Source organism: Eschrichtius robustus, chromosome 5 (genome assembly GCF_028021215.1).
Source record: "Eschrichtius robustus isolate mEscRob2 chromosome 5, mEscRob2.pri, whole genome shotgun sequence".
Classification (NCBI taxonomy): Eukaryota; Metazoa; Chordata; class Mammalia; order Artiodactyla; family Eschrichtiidae; genus Eschrichtius; species Eschrichtius robustus.
Window position 1 is genome coordinate 58,454,964 of NC_090828.1, and position 23,877 is coordinate 58,478,840.

Below are 23,877 nucleotides of genomic sequence, written 5' to 3' on the forward strand. Positions count from 1 at the left end.
TTTACCTTTCTCATATAGGCATTTTAAGCTATAAATTTGCCTCTGTGCACAAATTTTGATATGCTGTATTTTTATTATTTATTTTCTAATTTCCCTTGTGATTTCTTCCTTGAACTGTGGGTTATTTAAAAGTGTAGCATATAATTTCCAAATATTTCAGGGCTTTTTATCTGTTTCTTATTGATTTCTATATTAATTAAATTACATTGTGGTTTGGTAACGTACCACCTTTAGTATATTTGATTGTCCAGTGAATCAGTTTGATTGAAGAATTTTCAGTGCTTGACTATCATTATCATCATTATCAAGTATACTTATATATTGGTATAAGTACAAAACAAATCTACCAACCTTTGGGAATAACCCGGAAATAGTTTGGGTTTTGTAGTTTAATTCGTGTTCATTTATTTTGCGTCAGCCTCATTTAACAGTTATTTCTTTTTTTTTTTTTTTTTTTTTTTATAAAGCTCTTTTTTTTTTAAAATTTTTTAAATGTATTTATGGCTGTGCTGGGTCTTCGTTTCTGTGTGAGGGCTTTCTCTAGTTGTGGCAAGCGGGGGCCACTCCTCATCACAGCGCGCGGGCCTCTCACCATCGCGGCCTCTCCTGCTGCGGAGCGCAGGCTCCAGACGCGCAGGCTCAGCAATTGCGGCTCACGGGCCCAGCCGCTCCGCGGCATGTGGGATCTTCCCAGACCAGGGCTCGAACCCGTGTCCCCTGCATTGGCAGGCGGACTCCCAACCACTGCACCACCAGGGAAGCCCCCAACAGTTATTTCTAATGATTGTTATTTATTTAACAAACATTTCTTGGGTACTAAGAAATTCAGCAGATGTGATCTTAAGTTTTGAGATTTTTCTTGCAAATGTTTCCAATGATCATCAAGAGAGTAAAAAAAAAAAAAAGTCTTCTTATCTTTTTAATATGCCATTATTGATTTTTTTTTTTCCAACAGGTATGGCAGTTAGGATTATATTGTATCAATGAGGTGTTTGGCTCTTGTTTTCAGTTTTTTGATACCCTTGATGGTGACTTTTGTGCACAAAAACCATTATTGAGAGTCTGCTTTTTAAAAATAAAGTTACAAATTCAAAAACTTATTTCTTCCCTAAGTTCTCAAAGCCAATTTATAAATCCAGTTGTATAGCGATCACTTTTAAAGGGCTTAAAATAAAATTAAACATGCTAAACTTCATTTTAAACTTAATATATCCTGTTTTCTCTATAGGTACCTCACTGTCTAACATACTTTCCCAAGTACTTCAATAACTCTTAAATATAGATATAATGAGGGTTGGTTTTCTTAAATATTCCTGTATTATTAAGAGGCTTAGTAAGATTATCTTAATTCTTCCAACTAAAATCACAGGACTAAATCAATCTCAAACATTTAAAACTGAAATCCAAGGGCAGTCTCTTACTCTATGTGGCAAGTTATTTTAGATACATTTGTAACATAAAATACAAAATAGTTACAGATTGTTTCTAAATTTAGATTAAAATGTCAGTGTCATTGATTACTTACTTTATTAAGCATCAAAGGGCTAAAAAAAAAAAGATTTACTAAATAAAGAAATAATTGTATAATTCTAACTGGAGAAAGTTGAGACTAGGTTCATATCCCATTGCACAGAGGTTTCTTAATGATCAGATAAACGATCATGGGACTTAATTCTTTCTCTATCAGTGATAGAATTCCAGTTCCATGCTCTCCAAATGAGTGGTCCCCAGCTCACATCCCCTAGATTCACGTTACACATTAAATAATTTTTCTGACTGTTTACCAGTCTGTAGCACCCCAGCAAAACTTATAATTTCTTCTTTCACTGCTTCAATTGGATTTTGCTTTGTTGTTTTCAACTCTTTGATAATATTTAAATATCCTCCCTGCTTGATTCTGCATCTCTGTTAAGGATTTGTTTGACCTTTGTGGTCACAATCTGTTAATGACATGCTAAATAGTGCAGCAATGGTGACTGTGCTAAAATGTGGTTAAAAAATAATGTTTGAGAAATGGCAGCATTGGAACACATAAGAATGAGGAGCACACTACAGCTGAAGAGAAACTTATTTGTATCCTAAGATAGCCAAGGATGCTTTTGTGGTGCCCTGATTTTCAGATGCCCAGTGCTTACAGGAAGATTTATATGCATTGTGTTTGTGTCTACTATAAATATTTAAATAAGATCCTTCTTTTTTGCTAAAGAAATTTCTTCAGGACAAGTTGTGTTATGTTTTGTTTTTTAAAAACTTTAAGTGTTTGGAAAAGTAAGCACATAGTTTTAAAAAATATATGTGGGGGTCCACAAATACAAGATTACCTAGTATATTTTAATACTCTAGGAAAATTCCTTTTATCTACTATTTTCACAAAATTTCACTGGATCTCACCAGATTTAGGTTTAGGGGTTTTGTTGGTCATTAAGCACATTAAACCACAGATATTTGCTATCTGTGTTACTCTTATAATAAAACAAATTTCCTATGTAATATTTGTAATCAGAAAGTAACTTCTGAATAAGAAAATGTTAACCATCCAGGAGTTTTGTTTAAGAAGATTTAGTAAAGTATTTAAGTAGTATTCCCCAGAATCATTCCTTTAAGACTTGTGTAACAAACTGAGAGATATCTTTGCACACAGCAGGTAGCCGGTAGGTTTTCTGCAGGGGGTTTCTACTGAGAGCTGACAGAGGGCATCTTGGCAAATGTTCAGAAACCTACATTATCTTAGTTGGGCCCTGCATGGAACCTCATGTTCAGCAGAATTCTTCTGACCTGCCTCTGCACGCCAAGCTAATCAGCAAACACCTAATGAGCCCGCTCCAAAGAAACAGACTCTCTCCCAATGTACTTCATTTTCGTATGTTCTCTGGGGGTGGGGAGACAAGATTTCATGAGGACTGATGATGCTGCAAAGACTACAATAATGATAATTAACTTGCTGAATTTAGAAGATTATGCTGTTAATTAGTTGCAAAATAAAGATAAGTAATAGAGCAGCAGATGGTAGGATAACACCCCGGAGAAGGAGGGTTATTACTCTGATGAGCTTTTGTGGCACATATGAAATATGGATCTGACTTTTTCATAAATTGTTTCTAGAGAACATTGTGTTTTTTCTTTGAACTATGATCGAGTAGTTTCTTCCTACCAAGTTCTGACAGATGTGATAAAATTTGTTTTCAGGGGTACAACATATAACATAGAAGTTGAATAACGGATTATTTTTAGTAGATAACCTCTTAAGATGAATGTCAGATTGGTCAGCACAACAGACTATTTACTCTTTAATTGACACAATCTCTAAGAAAAAAGTTTTCAACACAGTAGTTGAATTTTACAACACTAAAATTTAACTCAACATTAAAGCACTAAGTCTGCTTAGAAATATAGTAATAAAGATTTTAGTTTTCTTTCAGTGTATACCTTTAGTTTAAAATTAAAATTATGCCTAGCTTTTATTGTACATGTTAGAGAATATAGACTTGTTAAATCTTATTTACTTTCTCTGAGTATTCAATCTTTATTTACTTAACTAGATTTCTGTATTGATAGAAATTTTGATCTTAGTAATGGACTGACCAATGTCTGATACTCTTCTTAATGATTACTAAAATATACTTAGAATACTTAATATTAGACAAAAGCTCTAGTTTGGAAAAACTTTTGTTTAAAATATGTTTGTTCAGTGAAGTAAGAGTCAACAGACAGAATTTCTGGTCCTAGCTCTGTTTCTCTTATAACTTGCTCTGTGATTCTGGGAAGTAACTTCACTATTTGGGCCTTAGTTTCTTTATCTGTAAGATGGTAATTGGACTAATTGATTAGCTCCAAATTTCTACTGTAAAATAAATATTATATTTATATGTTTTCATTAATTTGGGGGGGACCAAATAGTTGCCCTTCTTTAAAATATCTCTAACATATATGTGGGTGGATTCTAGATATCCTTATATTAGTTGTAAAATGTATATGAATCACTATTTAATGACAACTTTCTTCACCTAACCCAGTGTAATTTTTTTTAGTGTACGTGTGTTTTGTTGCCGTTTAAAAAAAAAAAAATCTGCAGTTCAGAGCAGTGTTAATTAACCCTTGAAAATCTTTTTCTTACATTTTGTACCCAGTGGCACACTTTTCCAAGTTAGACCCATCGTAATCAATGTAACAGCATGGAGTAAACATTAGAGCTTCCTCCCTGGATGAGTACTGTATACCCTAGGGCAGTCAAGAGAGGATAATGAATGCTGCTTTTAAGTGCTCTATAAGGTAGTAACTTGCCCTACTAAAGATTATTCAAGAGAGTGATGTTTATGTACTTCAGACTCCCCTATGTGCAGTTACTGTATTTCATTAATTCTAAGAGTTAAGCTTTTCACTATAAAACTTCAAATGCTCTTCTGTGTTTTCTACCTAAGGACTTAAAAATGTTTTACCAACACATAATTTACCAAGCTTCACATCTCAACCAATACGTATATTTATGTACATTTTATATCCAGAAATGAAAGCCCTAACCTAACGCTGTAGACTGGTTTTTAAAAGATATAAGTATGCACACTCAGATCCTCCCCCTTCTGTTTATGTGACCCACACTTTCAGACTCCAGTCTTTTTACTTTCAGTTCTTTGACCATTTAGCCTAAGTATTCCTACCTGATTACAGCCAACTACTGCTTTGGTCACCTACCTAATTAATTTTAATCCATCCACTTCCACATTAGCCCATCAGTTATGAGTGTCCCAGTTTCCTGGATCTTAGCTGCTAATGTGGTCATTTCTGCTTGTTTAAAAAAGAAGGAAGAAAAAAAAGGAACCAGGAATCTGACTTGGATTCTGAAAGATGCAGTGTATCACATGGTCTTGAGAATATATTTTCCGTAATAAAATATGTCTGAAGCTAAACCAGTCCTTAAGATGAACCCCTAAGTACTTTTTTCCCTCTAAGTATATTTTGAAAATACAAAAGTATAGGAACTTTCCTGATTCTTTGGTGTCCTCACCCTGACACCTGTGCTAAAAAAATAGAGGCCTCAATAGCTGTTTTTGAAAAAAGTAAGGAAGGGACTTCCCTGGTGGTCCAGTGGTAAAGAATCCGCCTTACAATGCAGGGGACGTGGGTTCGATCCCTGGTCAGGGAACTAAGATCCCACATCATGCCTCAGGGAAACTAAGCCCGTGCGCCACAACTACTGAGCTCGCGTGCCTCAATTAGAGCCCGCATGCCACAAACTACAGAGCCCACGCACTCTGGAACCCACACACCACTACAGAGCCCACGCACCCTGGAGCCTGTGTGCCACAACTAGAGAAGAGAAAACCCGCATGCCACAACTAGAGAGAAGCCCGCACACGACAACAAAAGATCCTGTGCGCCACAACAAAGACCCAGTGCAGCCAAAAATAAATAATTTTTTAAAAAAGAAAAAAGTAAGGAAGTTGATATTTAAGAAATACTTTGGACTGCGCGTCTGGAGCCTGTGCTCCGCAACGGGAGAGGCCGCGACAGTGAGAGGCCCGCGCACCGCGATGAGGAGTGGCCCCCACTCGCCGCAACTGGAGAAAGCCCTCGCACAGAAACGAAGACCCAACACAGCCATAAATAAATAAATTAATTAATTAATTAATTTAAAAAAAAAAGAAATCCTTTGGGGGCTTCCCTGATGGCGCAGTGGTTGAGAGTCTGCCTGCCAATGCAGGAGACACGGGTTTGAGCCCTGGTCTGGGAAGATCCCACATGCCGCGGAGCACCTGGGCCCGTGAGCCACAATTGCTGAGCCTGCGCGTCTGGAGCCTGTGGTCTGCAACAGGAGAGGCCGCGATAGTGAGAGGCCCACGCGCCGCGATGAAGAGTGGCCCCCGCTTGCCACAACTAGAGAGGGCCCTCGCACAGAAACGAAGACTCAACACAGCCATAAGTAAATAAAAATAATTTAAAAAAAAGAAATCCTTTTATGAGTCAGGTAATTTTGCATATTATATTTAATCTTTACCTCAGCCCTGCAAGGAAATTATCATTGTTCCCAATTTTACAGACAAGGAAACAGACTCAGAGGTTGAAATGATTTGTTCAGAGTCACACAGATTGTTTGAGGCAGAGTTAAATTCTAAACAGTAAAGTGTCTTCTCAGCTGTATACATTATGTATGCTAATATGTATACGGTATACATTACATATACTAACCTGTGAAGATACTAGGACTTTACATATTGTGGTGCTATTTGCAATTCATAAAGAAGTATTCAGTCAGAAAAGATGGAAAAAACATACCTGATCCTAGAGTGACATGACTTTAGCAGTTGCAGTATCAGACTTGGCATTCCTAATCCTTTGTGGTTGTCTTTCATGCCGCGTGGCTTGCAAGATCTTAGTTCCCCAACCAGGGATTGAACCCGGGCCCATGGCAATGAAAGCGTGGAGTCCTAGCCACTGGACTGCCAGGGAATTCCCTTGTGGTTGTCTTCTGAATCATCAAGCCATCCAGCCTCAGATTATCTTCCTTAATTTTTTCCTTTTTCTTTTTTCTTTCTTAATTTTTCCTTTTTTCTTTCTTTTTTTTTCGGTAGGATAACATATGTAACATGATGCCATGGAAAAACTGTGCACTTTGAAATTAAGGAGATCCACGTTCAAATCTAGGATTTTAACTAGCTTAATGGCTGTGTGACCTTGGGCAAATGATCTCTAGTGTCCTAATCTGTAAAATCAGAATACTGTTTATTAGAAACTCATTGAAAAACTACTGATAATGCAACAACAGGGATGGATCTCAAGTGCATTATGCTAAAGGAAAGAAGCCAGATTCAAAAGGCTATACACTGTATGATTCCATTTATATGACATTCTGGAAAAGGCAAAACTTCGGGGATCAGAAAACAGACTAGTGGTTTCCAGGGGCTGTGGGTGGGAGGAGAGTGTGACAGGAAAGAAGCATGAGGAAAGTTTGGGAGGGTAATAGAACTGTTCTGTATCCTGATTGTAGGGGGTGGTTGCACGACTGTATGTGCTTGTTGAAACTCACAGAACTGTACACTAAAAAGAGGTCATTTTACTGTATGTAACTTATACCTCAACAGAACATTTTTTACACTACTGACTTTGTTTTTAAAATCATACCCAGAATCTACAATGATTAGCAGTAGAAAATGTCCATTAACACTTGTCTAGTTAGAATTACTGCTTCAGTGGAAATTTTGATCTTCTCATATATGCTTCAGTTTTTTTTTAATTATTATTTTTTGGCTGTGTTGGGTCTTCATTGCTGTGCGTTGCTTTCTCTATTTGCGGCAAGCGGGGGCCTTGCCTGTTGCGGAGCACAGGCTCTAGGCACGCGGGCTTCAGTGGTTGCAGCACGTGGGCTCGGTAGTTGCGGTGCGAGGGCTCTAGGGCACGTGGGCTTCGATAGTTGTGGCTTGTGGGCTCAGTAGTTGTGGCTTGCGGGTTCTAGAGCACAGGCTCAGTAGTTGTGGTGCACAGGCTTAGTTGCTCTGCGGCATGTGGGATCTTCCCGGACGAGGGGTTGAACCCGTCTCCCCTGCATTGGCAGGGGGATTCTTAACCACTGTGCCACCAGGGAAGTCCTGTGCTTCAGTTTTTAAGGGATCTGGATCAATTATAGATGGTAAGAAGATATGTACAGGTGAAAATAAAGAAATTACAAATTTTTTAAATTGTTCTTAGTTGGAATAAATGAAAACAATTGTATTAGAATCATTTGGGAGACTTTTTCTAAAGCTCTTCTCTATTATCTACTCCTTTATGCTATTTCCAGGGAAAGAAAAGAGGAAAGGTTGCCAAGAATCTGTTTTTAGCATGTGATGCCAAGGCAGTTAATTGACTTCTAGGAAGTGTGGGTAGCACTGGGTAGACTGCAGCATAGTTCTTGTATCAGTATTTGTGACCTCCCTCCCCACCACATATGCACCTGAGTGTGGATCTTAGGAAAATGTAATGACATATCTCTTCACCAGATTTTGTTATAAAACTATATTTTGAGCTCAAGGGCTACTTCTGAGTTATTAAGAACAATATCATCAATAATAGTCCCAGGTCTCTCAGATCCCTGAGATCCCTTTCATTGCTAAGATACTATAATATGACTATTTTGTGCTAATTATTTCATATTTATAGATCATAACAATAAAACCACCCCAAAGATCCCATGTGCCATTTTCAAAGAAACCAATTTCTGTCCATTAGCAAATATATTTGTAGCAAATCAATGTACCAGTTGCTAAAAGGGATGCAAAGAAATAAAAGGCAATCTCTGCTCTTAAAGAGCTTACTGTCTGGTTGGGGAGATAAGACACTCATATATTTTTGCTGATAGAATAATAAGCTTTACTCAAATGGTGTTTTCTTTGTTTTGTTTTGTTTTGTCTTAAAGAAGTAGCCATAAATGTCTAGAGCTTCATTATAACGCTAGATCTGCCATACTCTGACAGTGAGTTGGGTACAGTTCACTGGCAAAATGGAACATAGTAGAAGGGATAGATTGGAGCTAGGTCTGCTTACTGGTGACAGGGAAGACCTAAGGGAGGCAAACCCAGCTGTGGGTTCTAGGAGGAGGTTCAGTCTGACAGTCAGTACAGGGGCCTAAAAAATGCAACAGCAGGTCATTGTCCAAGTAAGCAGTGACATCAGACCTGCAAGCAGAGATCAAATGGACTCAAATCTGAAAAAGAAGATATTTAGGTCTAAGAATCTAGGCAGAGCCTGAAAAGACTGGGATATGGGATATAGGAATGGGATAGGAGAAAATAGGTGAAACATACATTATTAACTTGTTTTGCTTGAACAAATCTAGTTATTTTCAGTCAACAGTGTTTTTAGTTTTCACTCTTTTCTCAAAATTGATTAGGAATAGCAAAGTACAGAACCCTCTAGTAGTACTACACAAAAAAGACTCAGGCAAACTTTCCAAAGGTCCTGTTTGTCTTACTGATATTTAGGAATGCAGTGGAATATGATAAATCAAAACTAATATTAAAGCCGAATGTATTTATGTATTCCTTAACAAGTAATTTCTTTTGGTTAACCAAAGAGTATGCTGGGAGTTGGATTTGGGTGGAAAGCAGGAAACTTTTTTTTAAATTGGTGTTTGCATTTCAGAGATTAAAAGCTGCTTTGACCCAGCAACATCCTCCAGTTACCAATGGCGATACTGTCAAAGGTCATGGTAGCGGACTGGTTAGGACTCAGTCAGAGGAATCTCGACCACAGTCATTACAACAGCCAGCCACATCCACTACAGAAACTCCGGTATGTGTGTTGTTTTTATCATTCAGTGCTCAGTTATCCTTAAAAAAAAAAAAAAAAAAACACAGTGTAACTTAAATGACTATATGCTTTGAAAAAACTTTTCTGGTAAAATTTTTATTCCAAAAGTGTATAAAAAGCCTTTGGAAAAGGTAGTTCAATGTAAAAGTATTGATACAACAAATAAATAAGTAAAAATAATCAAGCAATTGTTACTGCTCATGGCGCCCTGTAAATGTTTCTGTGAGTGTCTGTATGTTGGTTTGACATGGCATAATGTCCATCAATACTTTTTAAAGAAAACTTTTTTCTGTTGATTGTATTCAACAAGTAATGTATATAGGTATTATATTACTAATATAAGTCAAACGATTCTTGAATTAACATTTGTGAAATACACCAAAGGAGCAGATAGGCTTAATGGCAGCTATTTATACCAGAGGCCCTTTTCACTTACCTTTAATTTGTTACTGCCCATTAAATGATTGATATTTCTATATATCTGCAGTATATTTCTACAGTAAGCATTACTATATTTCTGTTAAATGTTTGAGCTCTATTTAGACCTTTTATCTTCTCTACTTAAAGAATATTCACATTTAAAAGTAACACTTTCCAATTAAACACAGTTACACAGCAAGTTTTAGACTGCCTACTAAGTATGGGTATTCAGATTACTGTATTTTATCTTTGTGAAACTTAAGATAAAGTGGAATGTAGTTGTGGTTGTCGTCCACTAAGCAACTTTACTTAGGGGCCAAGAGAGAGAGGAAAAGTGAGTATGTTCTCATGTCATAATTCAGGGGTTAGCAAACTAGCTCATGAGCCGAATGCAGCTTATGGCTATTTCTTTGTACAGCCTGTAAGCTTAGTATGGCTTTTACATCTTTAAAAGTTTATTTAAAAGAAAATAAATGAATATAATTTATTTTCTTATACTAACTGTAGTTTTCCTGGATCTAGTTTTCATTTATAGCTTTATATTTTATTGTATTGGAATGAAGCTCCACGAAGGCAGGACTTTTATCTGTTTGTTCACTGCTGTATCACTAGCATAGTTCCTGTATTTTTTTCAATGAAGTGGAATGAATGAATCACTGGAAGGAGGGAGAGAAGGAGGAATATATGCTTCTACGTAGCCTCAAATCCTTGTTAGGGGTAATGATATACAAATATAACTCTGTAATAGTTTCTGCTTACAATACTTGTGATTAGCCTTTGCTGTAGTAACCAAGTTGTCAATTAAAAACAAAAAACAAAAACTGTTCTCTCCTATTCAGTAAAATTTTAAAACCTGCTATTATCAGTAAGTTAAGAGGATAAAGAAAAGAAAATATTTCAAAGTTACCATTCTTGCAGCCAGCCATAGAAAGATTTTTCTAAAAGATTAAATTGCAATTATGTAGGTAAAAGAATCTGATTTAATACTTGATCTTAATTACAATTAAAATACAGTATAAACGAAATAACCCTCACAATATTTAATGCTAGTTACTTGGAAAAGGAATGATAACTCTGATTTTTTGGAGTTTGCAGAGTGAGAACTAATTCAGGTTATTTCCCTGCAGAACTTATCTTAAGTTTTTAAGATTTTTGCTTATTGTATAGATTAAGAGAAGATAGAAGTTTTTGTTCACATCATTTTAAAATACCATTAAGTAGAGGTAAAAGACTGGTTTTTCAGGCTGCTTCTTTGGATCATGTGTCTGTGGCCACAAAGTGCTGTTTCTTTTGCACTATTTCTAAGGGTTCATATACTGTCTCCTGTATTCAACTGTTGTGTGGCACAATTTTGGGATTTGTGAGAGGCTGGACTGTATCACTAGTGACTGAAGATTTCTGTCTCTGGCTGATCCGGCAGGGCAGGGGGACCAATTAAAATGAAAATCTAGACTCTGTGGGATTCTACCCACCAGGAAAATGAGCATTAATAATTATAGGAACCTGACCCTTAGAAAAAGACTGACCCCAAATTTCAAAAACTTGAAGAGCTGAATACACTAAAATATGTATGTACTTTCAACTCCTTAATTTTAGAGAAACCAATTTTTAAAGAAAATTTACAGATTTAATGCTATTTTTTTATTTCAAAAATAGCATAGAAAACATGGTTTCTCATAATGAATTTAAATAGGAAGTTATTTTTTATTTTAGTACCTTAATAATTATCAAAGGATTGAATAATACCACAATGTTTGCTTAAAAGTACACTTGGAAAAATACAAGATGGAAAACTACAAGATCTGTACATGATCATTTATATTGCATTTTTAATTTCTTTGTATTATTTCTATAAAAATGAAAATACTATACAAACTTTAAAGAATACATTCACTGTGATAGTTAGTGAGAATCTTGTTTTAGCAATGGTCATTTATTTCAAGGAATTTATTAAACCACAGGGTGATTTTCACATTGCTCCACAATATTGATGTATACAGTGAGACTTAGAAAATAAAATTAGTGGCTCTCACCTTTGCCACCCTTTACTGCCTGTGTTAATTTAATCACTAGGTACAAATATAAAAAACTTTCATTTGTGTCTATTATAGGCTTCTCCAGCTCACACAACTCCACAGACCCAAAATACAACTGGTCGTCGAAGAAGAGCAGCTAATGAAGATCCTGATGAAAAAAGGAGGAAGTTTCTGGAAAGAAATAGAGCAGCAGCTTCAAGATGTAGACAAAAAAGAAAAGTCTGGGTTCAATCTTTAGAAAAGAAAGCAGAAGACTTGAGTTCATTAAATGGTCAACTGCAGGTATGGTGCATATATGTAAATTGTTTTATTTATTTATTTATTTATTTATTTTTAATAATTGTGAACACACATTTTCCCTATTTTTTCCTAGTTAGCCATCCAGACATTTTAGGACACAATATTGGGTGTGTATGGAATCTGTAGTAAAGCGCAGTTTTATAAACCTATTTGAATACCGAGATGAAGTAATATAAAACTTTCAACACTGATACAGTGAAGAAATTTTTAAATATAAGTGTTTACTTGTATAGTACAAAAGTACCTAAACTATCTGGCTTAAACTTTATAAAGTTGTGATATAGAGTTCAAACAAAGAATCTCAAAATGTAAGTTATTACTGGTATTTTACTTTTCTTATTTGTTGGTTTATATCACAACTATAAAGTTGCTGCAATTTGTAGTTTCTGTTTTTAGTTCTTTTGTTCTTTGAATTATAAATTTTGTTTTGTTTTGTTTGTTTTATTTAAAGTGAATATAGTGCTCGTGAAAGGTGCCAGATTGACAGCTTTGGAAACTGAAGGACTCTAATTATCCACAGAACAGGTACAATATGGCCAGTGGCAGTAAAAATCATTTCATACTGCCCTGCCAGTGTGCCTCAGATACATTTCTTAGGAACCTTATGGGGTATAAAGGTTTAAGGCTCCTTCCTGTTCAGTCTTTGGTAAGATTTGCAATGATGGTATTGGGCAGCACTAAGTCTGTTTCCTTCCTTCTGTTTTTTCTTCCTTGTTTATTGTTGTTGTTGTTGTTAATGTTGTGAATATTCACAAGTAAAATCTTCTAAAATACCAATTGATGAGCATCAACTAGAAAACTGATGTTAATGGAATTGTCGTTGTTATTGGTCAGCCTTCTGAGCTATCCATTCCTAGTTAAAAATGAATCTTCTGTGTAATCAGAATTGATGATGAGACCTGCTCTCTTCTTATATCTTTAAAGATGTCACCAATATAAGTGTCTTGTTAAATGCTTAGGAAGAAGCTTTTTCACACCAGGCGTAGCATTTAATCTAATGTAAATTTTAAAGCAAAATTTTTTCATACGTGAGGCTGACATCTTTTAAACTCTTTGTTGGGGGCTTCCCTGGTGGCTCAGTGGTTAAGAATCCGCCTGCCAATGCAGGGGACATGGGTTCAAGCCCTGGTCTGGGAAGATCCCACATGCCGCGGAGCAGCTAAGCCCATGCGCCATGACTACCGAGCCTGCGCTCTAGAGCCTGCGTGCCACAGCTACTGAAGCCTGAGCGCCTAGAGCCCGTGCTCTGCAACAAGAGAAGCCACCGCAATGAGAAGCCCGTGCACCGCAACAAAGAGTAGCCCCCACTCGACGCAACTAAAGTAGCCCACGTGCAGCAACGAAGACCTAATGCAGCCAAAAATAAATTAAAAAAAAAACTCTGTTGTGCTTTGAATATTGACATGTTAGCTTTAGGACAAATATAATTATCTCACAAAATTTACTTTTAACCATTTCATTTTAACCATTTAGAACAAAATTAAACATGATTTACCATATCACAGAGACTTCAACTATGTACTTGTATACTAGGATATGTTAAGAAATAATATATTATCTGACAAATGAATTCTTATTCAAGAACTATTTTCGTAATGTTTAAGAAAAAAACTTGAATTTTTTCTTCTTAAAGTGAAACAGATTATAGATACCTATTTATTTATATACTATAAATGTCTATTATTTACCAGATTTCTCTGTTAGAATATTAACTATCATCATTTAAATTTTTAAATGTCCATATTACATTAACAAAGTGATTTAGGAGTACCTATTTTTTTCTTTTCTGTTCTTAACAAAATCATTCTTCTGAATGACTCGGCTATTTTAACAGTTATGTGATTTAAAGATAGCATTCTTTGTTAGCCTCAGTTGTCTTACCCATAGAATAGAGATAATAATACTTGCTGGTCCTACTGCTGTGGGTTGTTACATACATCAGTCGAATTAGAATGTTTGCAGATATTTTTAAATATATTAATTTTAATAGGATAAATTTATCAATATTTTTCTTTGTAATTTGGCTTATTGTGCCTTTTTAGAAGTAAAAATGTTTGAAAACTATAAAGCATTATATAAGTATATGGTATTATTTTCATGGTATTGGACTTTATTTAGGTTGGGCCAGTTTTCTGTTTTGACCCAAGGCATAGCAGTGTTAACAGCTTTTAATGAGACATTGCTATTTCTTTAATTATACTGCAGCACTGGTCACCATTATGAATAGCGGCAGTGCTTTATTATTTCAGAAAACCTTGGAAAATTCAGCATTCAAAATAAATGTAAAATTTACTTCGTTGATCTCTTGCTTTTTCTACCATCCAAACTGATTAAAATATCATTATTGTAAATTGTGTTACATTTTTATATTTCCTAATTTGGTTAGAAATTTCTTGATTGAAGGAATAAAGGCAAGATTTATCACCTAGGTAAAAGTTAGTTAACACTTTAGTTTTGAAGCAAGTGTGAAACTTTTACTTTTTTTTTTTTTTTTAAAGACTATTTATTTATTTGGCTGTGTCGGGTCTTAGTTGTGGCATGTGGGATCTTCGTTGCGGTATGCGGGATCTTTCCTTGCGGCACACGGGCTTATCTAGTCGTGGCACGTGGGCTCCAGAGCGTGCAGGCTCAGTAGTTGCAGCACACGGGCTCTCTAGTTGTGGCACGCAGGCTCTAGAGCTTAGTTGCTCCGTGGCATGTGGGATTTTAGTTACCTGAACAGGGATTGAACTTGCGTCCCCTGCATTGGAAGGCGGATTCTTAACCACTGGACCACCAGGAAAGTCCCAAAACTTTTAAATGGAAGTCAAATTCAAGAAATCACTAAGTTAAACTCTACAGCTGAACATAACTTTAGTTAATACCTCAAATTACAAACAGAACCAGTAAAGTCAGTATATTTTTTAAATTGAGGTATAGTTGATGTATAATATACACTTATATAAGTTTTGATGTACACATCGTGATTCACAATTGTTAAAGGTTATACTCCATTTACACTTATATAAAATATTGGCTATATTCCTTGTGCTGTACAATATATCCTTGTAGCTTATTTATTTTATATATAGTAGTTTTTACCTCTCAATCCCCTGCCCCTATCTCGCCCCTCCCGTCTTCTCTCCCCCCACTGGTAAGTTCTGTTTTTCTCAATATCTGTTTCTTTTTTGTTATATTTACTAGTTTTGTTTTTTAGATTCCAGATAGAGGTGATATCGTACAGTATTTGTCTTTCTATAATTTATGTCACTAAGCATAAAAATCAGTATTTTTAATCATTAATAATTGAGTGATGGTGGCATCATGGTTAGATAAGAAAGTGTTCTAATTTTAGAGATGCATACCAAAATATGAAGATAGGTGAAATGATGTGTTATCAGGGATTTTTTTTTAAATACTTTTGCAAAAAAGAAAGAAAATAAGGTCCTTCTGCATGTGTTAACCTGGAAAAATGTCTGTAATATATTATTATGGGCAAAAAGAAAGTTGCTGGAAACAGCCCAGTGTCCATCAATAGATAAATTGTGGCATATACATCCAATGGAATATTTTTCAGCCATAAAAAGGAGTGAAAGTACATGCTACAATGTGGATGAACCTCAAAACATTATGCTTAAGTGAAAGAAGCCACACACAGTCACGAATTATATGACTCCATTTATATGAAATATCTAGAACCAATGAATCCATAGACACAAAATGCAAACGTAGTTTCCAGGGACTGGGGGGAGGAGGATAAAGGGAGAAACTGGTTAATGGATAAGGGGTTTTACTTTGAATGGACAGATGGAGGGTGGTGGTAACCCAACATTGCAGATGTACTAAATGCTACTGAACTGTTCACTTTAAAATGGTTAATTCTATATTATGGAAATTTCACCTCAATAAATTAAAGTTGCATACTAAAATGTGTAACATAATTCTTTCTCATTAATGAAAGGTTTATAGTTAGATGGATAAATGTGTAGGTATGGAAGTCAGTATAGAAATGATTCTTTAAATAGAAGTAAAATTTTAAGAATGACATGTACCAGCTTGTAACAGTGATGAAGAGGCGGTTGGAAAGCATGGATGGTTTGGGAAGAAAGGGTACTTCAATTATGACTTTATTGTTTCAAGTGGATATATGATTTTTTTGGTTGTTTTTTAGTTATTTGTCATATAAAATAAAAACAGTTCTTAAAAAGTAAGTGACACATTCTAGTTTTCAGAGTATGAAGAGTTAATGTGCTTATAATAGATTCTGGAGAAAAATTTCATTTGGTCTGCCAACAGCAAAACCGTTAACTGTGAAGAACAGAATGACTTGTAAAGAAAATTGAATGTCAAAGAAATAATTAAACTCTACTTTATGTGAAAACATTCATCAATTCTACATTTCCTTAATAATCCTTCACGTGACATACAGGCTTAGCTGATCAGTGTAGTGGGCAGTAATGACCCATGGTTGCTTATATATTATATATAATAAAAGGTTTAATGAGTGCTGAGGTGTGACTCTTCATATTTTTACCAAATATATATTAGGTTTCAAAGAAAATACTAATTATTCAACCTTATTGCCCCACTCACTGAATTTAATTATATTTTAGCTTTCTAGAGTCATTGCTTTAAAAGAGCAATTTTATCAAATTGTATTAGATACATTTGTGGTCATCTAGACCAAGAATTGGATACTGTTGGTTATAAACTATTATATTTTTAAAGGTAATATATGATTTTGTCTTTTACTTGAAATGGTTTTAACCTCGTTATGTCTTTGTCTTTCAGCTATACTCATCTTGGGGGTTAGTTTTCAGTTTAGAATTTCAGCGTTTCCTTTATGAACAAAAGGCTGACTCTTCTCTTTACTAATAGGAGCTCCTTAACCATCTGTGGACAAAACTTGGAGAGTTTGTTGTGGATTTTGCTTTTAAAACTTAGGTATTGCAAAATGTGTGTGGAGTGGAAGCTCAGTAAATTAATGGAAGCATTCTTTGATAGCAGGATATGTGAGGAGTTTTCACTCATAAGTTAATAATATGGAAAAGGTTTTGCTTATTGGTCCATTGACTTAAGGGGAATGGGATCAAATCTTTTATTCCTGGTACCTAAACGATATTTTACTTTAGTATTTATCACCCGAAATAGAAAGGAATGGCAGCAGTTGGGAGATGGTATACAACATCTGTTTAATTCCTGAAAAAAAATAGAACTGTTTTCCTTTTCCCCCCTGAGTTTTTCACTATATTCTAGAGGGGGAAAGGGTAATAGTGATGCCACCTCTACCTCATGCATTTTATTCTGAGTACTTCTTTTTACTAGCCTTTACTAAAATCTTCCCAAGCCTTTACTTCCCCATCTGTCAAACTCATAGAATAAGTACTATTTTGAAGATCAAATGAGAGAGGTAATAGAAAAGTATGTTGTAACTACACTGTGCAAATGCTACTTTTTATTCATTCTGTCGTTAAGCATCTATTGTGTGCAGGGCATGTTATTAGGCACAGGGTAGAACAGTGAAAAAAGACATTGTCCTTAACACTTGCAGAATTTGTGGTCTGGCAGAGAAGACAGATGTGAAACAAGTAATTAAAGTATGAGAATAGGAAAAGAGTCATTCCCATTCATTTTGCAGAATATTTGCAAAATATTATGAACTCTGTCACCTTTTTTTCTATTGTTGAAGATAAAAATTAAAGAACTATTTTGTTTTCAGGTATAAGGTTTTGCATCCATGACAGCCCTTAAAACTTGTGGTGGGAAGTTAAGATGCTTAATCATTGATTTTTGTGAAGACTGGCTTATCTTTAGCAATGAGAAATTCCCCAAAGAAGAAACTATCCAATATTATTTATTTAATTTGGGGGGTAGTAGCTGAACTAGGAAGTCAAAGATCATGAATTTATGGAGTACCTGGTCATCAATCTGTGGCCAGATATCAGTGAAAAATTTTGACTGATTAATCAATTGGCTATCCTGTCATTATTTCATCAGGCTGATCTGCTTCAGACAGACTTAAAAAAAATCTATTATTTGTTCATCAGTATGTAAGTAACCTTTGAATAGATACAAATAGAGTAGAGCAATGGTATAGACAGTGCCAAAATAATTACATTTTCTTTTAGACCATAATAATAATTTTCTTCAGCATCTACTTTATCTTACCAAATACACTTTACTTTGACAAAAATATCAGTAATTGCTCACATTTGAATGGGACTTCAATGTTTTCCAAATGTTTCCATGTCTCTTATTTCACTTCATCCTCAGAATGATCCAGGAAGACAGTTAACATATTCTGCAAATATACTAAATAACAAACTAACCAGAAAGGCTTTGGAGGCTAAATCCAATTATAATCCAATCTAAAATAATCCACAGATAGTAGAGGTATAAATATTTCTTTTTTCATTTAATATTAAATCTGTTTATGGCTTAACATGTATCCCCTCCAGATTCACTTTGGCTTAAGCAAACTGGTTTTATATATTTATATAAATACAAATATATAGATAGGTAGATAGATAGATAGATAGATAGATAGATGTGGTCTGTTACGGCTTTCTTTTTTTTTTTTTCATTCTGAGGTCTCTCCATAGGATCTTCAGGGCTCTTCTCATTATATGTATGTAGGCTTTTGTCTCTGATTCTACCTGTCTTCTGATCTTTCTTTGTCAAAACATTTCAGAATTAAAGTCATGATTTATGCAACTACCTTATCTAAATATTGTCTATCTTTATGTTTAAGTCCTTTCCTTTATACATATGGGTATGAGACTATAATTCTTGAATGTTTGGATTAATTTGTTGAATTTTGCTACATTTATCAAATGATTTTAAAAACGCTGACCGGGCTTTGGCAAACTCTTATAATTCTGCCTGATGTAAATGTTATATACCATAATGAGCCTCCTATTTTCAGCCTCTGCTTGACCTGATCTTGACCACAAGCTTATGCTCACACTTAGGGCTCTACAGCTCAACTAAATCCACTTCCTTCAAGGTTTGGCCTTCTCTTATTCCTAATCAGCACTCCACCTGTGTGCTTTGCAGTATTTCTCACAGTCCCAGTTCTTTGCTAGCAACCATGTCCCATTTGCTGCTTTCAGTCTAGTGCTTGATACCAGTTTTTAAAGAAATTGAATATTAGGATACAATAATAATACAAACTATTGATTTAATTTAACCTTTCAATCGAAAATCACTTGAGCTTCAGGATTACCATTAGGAGAATCTCTTACCATTGTAAAACATTTTAGATCAGGATGATGTAAAAAATTAGACTAAATCTGTATTGAGCATAGCTTGAGTTTGTTGGGGGTTTTTTTCTTACAATTTCTGTCATTTAAAAGGTGTAGGGGGAAAATCGGGTTATTTGAATTTTGGATGAAGAATAGCATACTTGTGTACTGTTATCACTTAGGTATATATAAATTACAATGTTCAAACGGTTTTATTTTTAATTTCCTCCTCTCTTCCAGTTTTTTTCTTTCCCCAAGTTGTTTGCTCTGTTAAGTGTGACTCCAATTAAATTCAGTTAACACAAATATTAGTAAGTTGTTGTAACAGGAATCAAATACCTTACCTCTGAAGTCCTTAATGTTCATTACCCATTGTTAGCTAGTGGCATCTTTAGTTTCTTCACTTGTCAATGGACCAGGTCGTCTAATTAGATGAACAACCAAAATACCACCAACTGTTAAGTTTGAATATAGAAACTGATATTCCATCCATCAGTTTCAAACCTGTCATTTAAAGAGAGATTTTGAATGTATATATTTAATTTGGAGTGCATAGGAATGTTGTTTTATTGGTTAATCCCCAGAATTATTTAAATCAACTATTTTGTATCAGATTATCAACTTGTAACTGCTCAGGAATTTTATCTAATACAGCATTTTGTTTCATAATATGGTTTATGATGAATGTCCATATAGAGTATTTAGTTGAGAAGGCATTTGTGATTTTTAAAATTCTGTAATTGAGGTGATGCTGTTAAACATGCCAGTTTTCATTTTCTGACTGAGAAAACTAACAGTGTGACTATGTTGGTGAGGTTGTTGGGAATAAATAATGAAATTAGGACCCCTGACCAGTTTTATATTATTTAAGCTATTTCATTTCACCTTCTTTGGTGTTTTTTACCCCCTGGAAATAGATTTTAGAGAAGACCATGGTAATTCTGTGTACTCAGTCTATGCCAGGCTGTGGGCTATGCTCTGGGGATACAAAAAGCAAGATAATCCCTGCCCTTGAGAAACCTCAATCTGGCAGAGGTGCCAAATAAGTAAACTAAAAATTACAATCCAGTGTGATAAGTACTATGTAAATACACACATACAAACACACATACATACATACATGTATATATGGCTGTGGGAGCACAGAAATTGACACCTAACTTTTCCTATGCATATTTATATCGTACTGAGTTGATGCTTAAAGATGAGTGAAATAATTAGCAAGGCAAAAAGAAAAGGTTTTCTAGATGGAAGCAACAGTATATATTTAGTTAGCCATATGAAATTTCTATTTTTAGAGGTCAAAATGATTAAATATTATTTAATAGGTTCAAACTAATGAGAAGGGTGGTCACAGGTACCTGATTATAAAAGATTGTGTATTCTTGACTAAAAATACACATCCAGCCCTATTTCATATTATAAAAATTAATGAGAGAAACGTGTAGACGTGAGTCTCAAAATCAAGCTGACACAGCAGAGAGAGAAAGAAACTTTTTTTTAGATAATACATGTTGGATTATTCATAATATGGGTTCCCATAAATAGTGTCATTAATAAAGAGCTATAATTAGTGGTATTGACACTAATGACTTCAGTATTCCATAGAAATTAGTTTTCTAAATAACAGCTTGTTTTTTAAAGCAAACTTTTAACCTTTTCTTTTTGTACTTTAATCACTATACACCCATTTTTGTCTCAAATACAATATTCTAAACATAATTTAACCTTTTTATGAATGGTTCAGAGTTCTTGTAAGCATCAAGAACAAGCATTTGTTCTGTGCTTTAATACAGTGTTACAGTTTATTGTTATTGGGGTGTGAGGAACTATTTGACCGGACAGACTTGCCTTTGGATTGCTTAACTTTTATTCTTTTGATTTGTATGTTTCTGTCATTGATCACTTAAGGAGGCATAATGAGTCTAATCTACAAAAGTATTTTACCTTCAGCTTTCTGGTTAAGAGACTGAGGGATGGAAAAAGAAGTGCTTGAGTTTTTATGTATACCTTTTTGCTGTATTTCTTCATTTAAGTTTTGGGTTCATGGATAAAATGTGAATGGTTAATGTAAGTCCAAATAAGTAGAGGTGTTTGTAAGTTAAGATTTTTTAATGTTACCAATTTATTAAATTCATATTATTTCTAACTCTTGAGTATTGGTAATTATCACTAATTTATGTGTTAATATTTGGGGGTGACCTAAAGGAATTAATTGGACTCTCTCAATTTGGAACTTTTATATAGAATCTATCAGATTAATGCATCCAAAACAAAGACTGAACTGCTCATTCTGTAATAAGGAGTGGGACAGATCACCATTGATTTATCAGATTTAAATTTAGATGTGTACAAATGGCCTAGGTCAAAGGCAATTAAGCCATTTCGACATTACATCTGCTTTCACTGGTTCCGTGTCCAACACAATGCCTTGCGATGCATTTTAGGTATCCATGATTCTTTGGTTATTTGTGTTTTCCCCTATGGAGCTTTTCCTAGTTTCTAGAAAACTGCTTAATTTAGTTTCCAGGACAAATTTTTTTACTTCCAAGTGAATAGAGTCAGTGAAATTTTATCCTGACTCCCCTGATACTTCTAATTGTTCAAATAATCAAAAAGAGCATGTAACATGTAAAAAATACCTTTGATAGGTAACCTGTAGTATATAAGCAGTCACAAGGCAAATGATAATGTAAAAAATAACTTTGAAATATGCTATCCAGTTGTGGTGTTATTTAAATTTTTATGTAAGTTGCAGGTTCTACATAAATACTAAAATATAAAAGCTAATGTGTAATGATTAAACATATTTAAGCAGCATATTTTGTTTATTCCTTGGTGTTCTTTTAAAGATTTTCATATCTTAATCTTCACTTGTTTTAAACAGTAAAAAATGTTTAGTCTGATGCTGGTAAGGTACATAAGTTGTTTCTTCCCCAGAGTGAAGTCACCCTGCTGAGAAATGAAGTGGCACAGCTGAAACAGCTTCTTCTGGCTCATAAAGATTGCCCTGTAACCGCCATGCAGAAGAAATCTGGCTATCATAGTGAGTAATGTTCCATTACCTATAGCCTTAGGCTACATCAGTGAAATACTGCCAGAGTGAACCAAGCTACCATTAAAAAAGTGGAGACTGCAGTTCTGATATGTAATGTTAAATATCAGAAGTTCTGCAAGTTTATTATGGAATGGGGGATATACTTCTTAGAATATAGAGTTTTTTAATTTTCCTACTTCTAGCTTTTTTCTAGAGATTACTATAAATAAAATGGGTTGGTTAATAATTTATAGTGTAAGTACTAATGATATTTTATTTATATTCTCAGAGTAATACTTTTCTTGGACTGACATAGTGAAACACTACTTCTTTTCTAGCCTCCGTTTAGTAATTTTTTTTGTCTTCACTTAATCTGTAGCAGATCCTATTGTTACGTATGTGATCTTATTGTTCTTTCTTAGATATCAGCATTGTGCAGTTTTATTGTTCTGAATCTTTAGATTGAGTCTTCTAGTTAGTCATAAAAATGCTAAAATAGAACAGTATTTAAATTATCTGCTTGTAAGTTTCCTTTTAAATATTTACCTTCAAAATGAGATTCTTCTGTTTTCAGCATTTTAGAAGTTAATTGTGCTTTTCCTTCTTGTAATGTCCTTTTTTGATAAGGTGCACAATGTTGGAACCAGCTGTTACTCTTGAATAAATGGCCAATTTTGTCCATCGTACACAAATTTGTAACAAATAACAGAGCTGGGAATGCATTAGGCAACATTCATAATATATAACCCACAGCTTTCATTTTTATGATTTAGTGATATTTCAGGATATTTGTAAATGTGAAAATTGTTTCAACCATATGTATCCACTTCGTTTTAATTTGCCAGTGTCAGTAATTCAAAAGAAACATTTTGTATTGGATGCAAACAGTTCCTCAGGTGCTCACGATAAAACTTAATGGCCACCATCTTTACTTGTAGTCATTGTAAGCAGTTTCATCAGAATGGGCAATATTTTTTAATTTAAAAGATTCAGTAGATTTAGCAACTCTCTGTTGCCATATATATTTAGAACATTGATTTTTGTCAGTTTTGAGCAAATAAATCTCAGTCCTTTGGTATCTAGTCATTTTGACAGGATTGTGAAACACATTGTGGAGTAAATTGGAACCATACAGAAATATGTTTGGGGTTTGTATTAACAATGATTGCTGCAGGGATGAGGCCATTATGGCTCCCATCTGACTTAACAACATAATTTCCTTTAGAAGTTATTGAGTTCAGCATTATGCATACATGATTTTCTTAACAAGAGAGTTCTCTTGAATTTTGATAGTTCAGAAGGAAATATACAAGTGATTCTATAAAATTAGAAGGAAAATTAACTCTTAAATTGCATTCAGTTCAAAATTATCTTCAATTTTTTAATCTTAGTTAATTTATTGGATAACCCCAACAGTTTTATCCCCGTTATCCAGGCAGTATATGCTCAGCAAATGCAAGCCAATTTTTTATTTTAAGCAATAAAGATATTTTTAAGTGTATATATGTATGGTTTTATATGCTATATCCTCAAATTGACTGAAAACCTAGATTAATAAGTTTTTAGTGAAGGTATATGAGGT

The 23,877-nt window shown here is 34.5% G+C and overlaps 1 protein-coding gene across 2 annotated transcripts in view; it reads left to right on the forward strand.

The window, feature by feature from the left end:
• Positions 1-23,877, forward strand: part of ATF2 (activating transcription factor 2) — a 78,665-nt gene that overhangs the window by 49,300 nt on the left and 5,488 nt on the right. Inside the window, exons 11-13 of one of the 2 annotated variants that reach the window (XM_068544883.1) lie at positions 9,112-9,261; positions 11,811-12,017; positions 22,199-22,304. In XM_068544883.1, the coding sequence (XP_068400984.1) occupies positions 9,112-9,261; positions 11,811-12,017; positions 22,199-22,304 (463 nt within the window). Of the gene's footprint in view, positions 1-9,111; positions 9,262-11,810; positions 12,018-12,486; positions 12,724-22,198; positions 22,305-23,877 lie in introns of those variants that run through there. The other variant, XM_068544884.1, reaches the window with a different exon arrangement.